This window comes from Alosa alosa, chromosome 8 (genome assembly GCF_017589495.1).
Source record: "Alosa alosa isolate M-15738 ecotype Scorff River chromosome 8, AALO_Geno_1.1, whole genome shotgun sequence".
Taxonomy (NCBI): Eukaryota; Metazoa; Chordata; class Actinopteri; order Clupeiformes; family Clupeidae; genus Alosa; species Alosa alosa.
The window spans coordinates 36,188,098-36,195,597 of record NC_063196.1 but is presented as its reverse complement, the minus strand read 5'-3'; the positions used below and the strand labels follow the sequence as shown (position 1 = coordinate 36,195,597).

Below are 7,500 nucleotides of genomic sequence, written 5' to 3'. Positions count from 1 at the left end.
ACCGACATCGGGCAGATGTATGTGTGCTGTCTGGGTATAAGTTTAACCAAAGTTCTTAGCTGCTAGCTAGCTAGCGAACATTCCCATTCACTTTCCGTTTACTGTGCTAACGTTAGCTAGCTAGCTAGCTAGCTCGGGTTAACGGGCAAAATGAAATTATTCATTCCAGTCCGAAAGAGTGTTTCATTGGCATTACACACAAACAATGACTGTAAAATAGTATACAAAATTATATTTATATGTTATTATTGCTTATTCAGAGAAAAGTTTATGTTTTGACACGGCTATTTAGGAGTCCGGAACTAGTGCCATTTCGTTCCATTGGTGAATCGTCTTATGATTCATCTTAGTTAACTATAGAATCTTTGTTTACCCTGTCCATGACCCCTTTAACCTTTAACCTGTCCATTTACCCTTTACCCTGACCCCTTTAACCTTTACCCTGTCCATTTACCCTACCCTACACCTAACCTTTAACCTTTAACCTGTCCATTTAACCTACCCTACATCTAACCTTTAACCTTTACCCTGACTCCTTTAACCTTTACCCTGCCCATTTACCCTACCCTACACCTAACCTTTAAGCTTTACCCTGACCCCTTTAACCTTTACCTGCCCATCTTTTTACCCTGTGTGTGTGTGTGTGTGTGCTGCAGGAGCTGCGCTGTGTCTGCTCTGAGGGGCCGGTGCTGTTGAGTGCGGTTCTGTCGTGTCGTGAGCGGGTGGTTCCGTGGGGCATTCCCCAGATCGAGAGCCGGGCCCTGGAGGCGGCATGTGTGGAGTGGGAGGGGTACCAGGCCCGGCTGGGCCAGGCGCGGGTCACACTGGACGGGACGGTGGGCAGGGTGCGTCAGCTGGACCTCCGGTTCCGCAGCCTGGACGAGTGGCTGGACGAGATGGACGTCACGGCAACCGTGCGGAACCACCGCCGCTCCGATCGCCACACTAAAGAACGCCACCTGCAGCAGCTCCAGGTGTGTGTGTGTGTGTGTGTGTGTGTCATCTGTAGCAGCTCCAGGTGTGTGTGTGTGTGTGTGTGTGTGTGTGTGTGTTTGTGTGAGTGTGTGTGTGCATCATCTGCAGCAGCTCCAGGTGTGTGTGTGTGTGCATCATCTGCAGCAGCTCCAGGTGTGTGCGTGTGTGTGTCATCTGCAGCAGCTCCAGGTGTGTGTGTGTGTGTGTGTGTGTGTGTGTGTGTGCATCATCTGCAGCAGCTCCAGGTGTGTGTGTGTGTGTCATCTGCAGCAGCTCCAGGTGTGTGTGTGTGTGTGTGTGTGTGTGTGTGTGTGTGTGTGTGTGTCATCTGCAGCAGCTCCAGGTGTGTGTGTGTGTGCAGCGCTGTCAGGCGGAGGCTCTGGGGTACCAGAGTGAGGTGGTGCATGTGTGTGTGTGTGTGTGTGAGTGCATTTCTCACTCCAAGAAATCTTACATTACATTCAGCCGGTCTAGAACCTGCTTTGGACACTGTCAGTAAATATACTGTGTGTATCCGTGTGTGTGTGTGCGCGTGCGTGCGTGTGTGTGTGTGTCTGCAGCGCTGTCAGGCGGAGGCTCTGCGGTACCAGAGTGAGGTGGATGGGCTCAGCATTCTGGTCCAGGAGGTTCTGCAGGAGAACCACGTCAGCAGTCAGCTGACCAACAGAACCTCACAGCTCTGTGGACGCTACCACACACTACAGCTGAAACTCATGGTGAGTGTGTGTATGTGAGTGTGTATGTGTGTGTGTGTGGCTACCACACACTACAGCTGAAACTCATGGTGAGTGTGTGTGAGTGAGTGTGTGTGAGTGTGTGAGAGGATGTGTGAGTGTGTGTGTGTAAGTGTGTGTGTATGTGTGTGTACTGTACAGTTATAGGGTGTTCCAGTTTGACCTGAATTGTTTGTCTTCATCTTCAGGCAGGTCTTATTTTAACCAAACGGAAAATATCAGGAAATGTAGGCCGGAAGTGTTACTGGAACTCATAGGAATATTTTGTGAGAAGTAGCTTGTGTGTGTATGTGTGTGTGCGTGCATGCATGTGTGTGTGTGTGTGCATGTGCGTGTCTGTGTGTGTATGTGTGCGTGTGGGTGCGCGCGCGTGTGTCTGTGTGTGTGTGCATGTGCGTGTCTGTGTGCATGTGCGTGTCTGTGTGTGTGTGTGTGCATGTGCGTGTCTGTGTGTGTGTGTGTCTGTGTGTGCGTGCGTGTGTGTGTGTGCGTGTGTGCGTGTGTTCGTGCGCGTGTGTGTGTGTCTGTGTGTGCGTGCGTGGGTGTGTGTGTGCGTGTGTCTGTGCGTGCGCGCGCGCGCGTGTGTGTGTGTGCACAAATCTGAGCCCATCCTTGTATGTATCACAGGGGAGTATCCAGCAGCTGCAGGAGGAGATATGCAGTATAGAGGACGCTCACTGTACAGCAGGAGCCTTCTCTGATTGGCTGACCACTGCCCAGAGGAACTTTGGTGCAATTACATCAACCAATGAGGGTCATGATATTGTTGCTATGGAGAATAAGCTAAAAAGACTGGAGGTAGGTGTCTCCACTGACTAGCACACATACAACAACAACACGTTACATTTATATAGCGCTTTTGTCAACACTCAAAGCGCGTCACATGGAAGGGGGGACCTCACTAGCAACCACCAATGTGTAGCACCCACCTGAGTGATGCACGCAGCCATTATGCGCCAGAACGCCACCACACACCAGCTTGAGGTGGAGAGTGAGGGAGAATGAGCCAATCACAGTGGGGGGGACGCATTAGGGGCAGATTGAATGATCCAGGTTGGGAATTTCACCAGGACACCGGGGAACTCCCTACTCTTGCCATGCATAAGTGCCATGGGATCTTTAATGACCACAGTGAGTCAGGACCTCCCGTTTAACGCCCTCATCCGGCATGGCATCTCCTACAGTACAGTGTCCCCATCACTGCAATGGGGCATTGGGATTGATCTTTTTGGCCAGAGGGAAGAGTGCCACCTACTGGCCACCCACCAACACCACTTCCAGCAGCAACCTAGTTTTCCAAGGAGGTCTCCCATCCAAGTACTTACCAGGCTTCAGTAATTCAGCTAAGACAAGGTATCCGTTGGTCTGGCTGATGGCGTACATCCTTACCTCATGCGTTTCCACCGACTAGTGGATATTTTGATATGAACATGTAAATATCTCAGCCATCTCCACTGACTAGCTTACATATTCGCATTTTAGCTATCTGCTCTGACTAGCAGAGAAATGTAAATATCTCAGCCATCTCCAGTGACTAGCATACATATTAGCATCTTAGCTATTTGCACTGACTAGCACAGATATGTGAATATCTCAGCCATCTCCAGTGACTAGCATACGTATTAGCATCTTAGCTATTTGCATTGACTAGCACAGATATGTAAATATCTCAGCCATCTCCACTGACTAGCTTACATATTAGCATCTTAGCTATCTGCACTGACTAGCACAGATATGTAAATATCTTTATCTCCACTGACTAGCTTACATATTAGCATCTTAGCTATCTGCACTGACTAGCACAGATATGTAAATATCTTTATCTCCACTGACTAGCATACATATTAGCAGCTTAGCTATCTCCACTGACTAGCACAGATATGTAAATATTCTTATTCTACTGACTAGCATATATTAGTATCTAGTTATTTGTCTCGACTAGCACAGATATGTAAATAGCTCAGCTATTTCCACTGACTAGGGTTGCCAACCGTTATGTAAAATATGGAGTCATCCTGTATTTGAAAGGAAGATGTGTTCCGTATTGAGTTGTTGGCAGTTTATAATTATACTTGCAGACTGTTCACTTCATGAACCCTGAGGTGTCACTGTCAATTCTCCTCTGCTCCTCACGCCTCCTCACATCTCCTCTGTGCTCCTCCTCCGTCTCCTCCGTCTCCTCTCTGTGCTCCTCCTCCGTCTCCTCTCTGTGTGCTCCTCCTCCGTCTCCTCCGTCTCCTCTCTGTGCTCCTCCTCACGCCTCCTCACGCCTCACATCTCCTCTCTCTGCTCCTCCGTCTCCTCACGTCTCCTCTCTGTGCTCCTCCTCACGTCTCCTCACATCTCCTCTCTGTGCTCCTCCTCACGTCTCCTCATCTCCTCTCTGTGTGCTCCTCCTCCACGTCTCCTCTCTCTGCTCCTCCATCTCCTCTCTCTATTGCTCCTCCTCCGTCTCCTCACATCTCTCCTCTCTATTGCTCCTCCTCCGTCTCCTCTCTGTCTGCTCCTCCGTCTCCTCACATCTCCTCTCTCTGTGCTCCTCACGCCTCCTCACATCTCCTCTGTCTCCACCTCCTCCGTCTCCTCCGTCTCCTCCGTCTCCTCTCTGTGCTCCTCACGTCTCCTCTCTGTGCTCCTCCTCACGTCTCCTCACATCTCCTCTCTGTGCTCCTCACGCCTCCTCTCTGTGCTCCTCCTCACGTCTCCTCTCTGTGCTCCTCCTCACGTCTCCTCACATCTCCTCTCTGTGCTCCTCCTCACGTCTCCTCACATCTCCTCTCTGTGCTCCTCCTCACGTCTCCTCACATCTCCTCTGTGCTCCTCCTCACGTCTCCTCTCTGTGCTCCTCCTCACGTCTCCTCACATCTCCTCTCTGTGCTCCTCCTCACGTCTCCTCACATCTCCTCTCTGTGCTCCTCCTCACGTCTCCTCACATCTCCTCTCTGTGCTCCTCCTCACGTCTCCTCCACATCTCCTCTCTGTGCTCCTCCTCACGTCTCCTCACATCTCCTCTCTGTGCTCCTCCTCACGTCTCCTCTCTGTGCTCCTCCTCACGTCTCCTCTGTCTCCACCTCCTCACGTCTCCTCTCTGTCTGCTCCTCACGTCTCCTCTCTGCTCCTCACGTCTCCTCTCTGCTGTTCATGTCTCCTCTCTGTGCTCCTCCTTACATCTCCTCTCTGTCTCCACCTCCTCACGTCTCCTCTCTGCTGCTCATGTCTCCTCTCTTTGTGCTCCTCCTCATGTCTCCTCTGTGCTCCTCACGTCTCCTCTCTGCTGTTCATGTCTCCTCTCTGTGCTCCTCCTTACATCTCCTCTCTGTCTCCACCTCCTCACGTCTCCTCTCTGCTCCTCACGTCTCCTCTCTGCTCCTCTCTGCTGCTCATGTCTCCTCTCTGTGTGCTCCTCCTCACGTCTCCTCACGTCTCCTCTCTGCTCCTCACGTCTCCTCTCTGCTGCTCATGTCTCCTCTCTTTGTGCTCCTCCTCATGTCTCCTCTCTGCTCCTCACGTCTCCTCTGCTGCTCATGTCTCCTCTCTTTGTGCTCCTCCTCACGTCTCCTCTCTGTGCTCCTCCTCACGTCTCCTCTCTGCTGCTCATGTCTCCTCTCTGTGCTCCTCACGTCTCCTCTCTGTGCTCCTCCTCACGTCTCCTCTCTGCTCCTCACGTCTCCTCTCTGCTGCTCATGTCTCCTCTCTTTGTGCTCCTCCTCATGTCTCCTCTCTGCTCCTCACGTCTCCTCTCTGCTCCTCACGTCTCCTCTCTGCTGCTCATGTCTCCTCTCTTTGTGCTCCTCACGTCTCCTCTGTGCTCCTCACGTCTCCTCACGTCTCTTCTCTGCGTCTCCTCTCTGCGTCTCCAGGCCCTGCAGGCGGAGCTGCAGCAGGGTCATGGGATCCTGAAAAGTCTGCGTGAGCAGGCTGAGGCGGCGGCCTCCTTCCTGGACTCCAGCGGTGCGGAGCGGCTGGAGGGGGAGGTGGAGGAGCGGCTGTCCCAGCTGGAGCAGCTCTCGGTGGGGCTGCGTACCAAACGTAGCGCCCTGGAGAGGAGCCTGAAGCTCCACACAGAGTTCCAGGACCGTCTGAAGGCCCAGGTGCAGTGGCTGGAGGAGACCAGGGTGTTCCTTAGTGCACCTGTGGAGCCTAAAGCTGAACTGTACCAGCGCAAAGCCCATCTAGCCAAGTACAAGGTACCAGTATTACTAATGCTGCAGCTAACCAAGTACAAGATCACTACCTCTAATACTCTTTACACCAGCTAGCCAAGTGCAAGATTCTAGCACCACTAATACTCTTTACACCAGCTAGCCAAGTGCAAGATTCTAGCACCACTAATACTCTTTACACCAGCTAGCCAAGTACAAGATCACTACCGCTAATACTCTTTACACCAGCTAGCCAAGTACAAGATTCTAGCACCACTAATACTCTTTACACCAGCTAGCCAAGTACAAGATCACTACCGCTAGGGGTGGGCGATATGGACAAAAAATAATATCTCAATATTTTTTGTGATTTTGACGATAACGATAATTAGTCGATATCCTTTAAAAAAATTGTAAAAGTCTGAGTTACTTTACAGCTCATTATTTATGAATATCATCAATACAATAATAACCAATAACCTAACCTGTGACTTTTTAACCAAATCAACCAATTGTCACTCTATGACACATTTCCAATTTTGCCCCACTTGTGTGTGTGTGGTAATGACATGGTCTAGCCAGCTACATTAGAGAAGATGACTAGGCCAAACAGTTTCTCAAGAGAAAGTCTGAAGTTGAAGTTCCTTTCAAAAACTTTTACTTAGGATTCACTGTAAAACTAAGCAGACCAACAGAGTACATCTCAGTTATTCCCTTCGATGTTTTGTTTAAGAGAAATCATGTAGGCTAGCATTCCAAGTTACAGAATAGAAACTGATCGTTAGCTTATGGCTAATGTATATGAAATCCCATAGAGATGCTAACGGTTAGCATAATCGATACTACGTAGATATTTAGAGCTTAACTTTAGTCCACTTGCAAAGGGTTACATGAGAAGAGTTCTTTGTTTACAACTGGCTACTAAAATACTCAAAGGCAAATGTTTTCTCTCCATATAATACCATGTAAGAAAAAGGACTGTCTCATCAATGCTACGTGAACAGAAGTAGCTGCACAAAATCCCTTGTAGGCTACGCCTGATCTCGCTACACAAAATAAACATTAGACCTGTGTGTGACAACGTGGACCCACTAGGGATCATGTGACACTTGCTCTGCTGCAACGGGCTTCTCTTGCATACACCTCCTGGATTTAGTGAATGTATGGGGTTTCAATGCGTGATTTCAAGTGTTTTCCCCATAAGTAATTTAAATACTTCGATAATGTAAATTTGCACATCGTTAAAACAACAATCCCAATATTATGCTTGAGCTGATGCTCCTTCCACCCTAACTACGCTAATACTCTTTACAGCAGCTAGCCAAGTACAAGATTCTAGCACCACTAATACTCTTTACACCAGCTAGCCAAGTACAAGATTCTAGCACCACTAATATTCTTTACACCAGCTAGCCAAGTACAAGATCACTACTGCTAATACTCTTTACACCAGCTAGCCAAGTACAAGGTATCAGCACTTCTTATAATATATATACCAGCTAGCCAGGTACAGTATTCCAGTAACTATACTGTGCACCGGCTAGCCAAGTGAAGTATAACTTATCAATGCTGCTAATACACCAGCTCACCAGTGCTGCTAATACACCAGCTAGTAGTGCATGTTGTGGCACTGTAGGCTAACAACTTGT

General features: G+C 49.4%; 1 protein-coding gene across 1 annotated transcript in view; it reads left to right on the top strand.

Annotated features, from left to right (window-relative positions):
• Window positions 1–7,500, top strand: part of syne1a (spectrin repeat containing, nuclear envelope 1a) — a 302,008-nt gene that overhangs the window by 114,927 nt on the left and 179,581 nt on the right. The window contains 4 exon segments of the mRNA XM_048249742.1: window positions 657–974; window positions 1,536–1,691; window positions 2,337–2,507; window positions 5,570–5,896. Of these exon segments, the coding sequence (XP_048105699.1) occupies window positions 657–974; window positions 1,536–1,691; window positions 2,337–2,507; window positions 5,570–5,896 (972 nt within the window).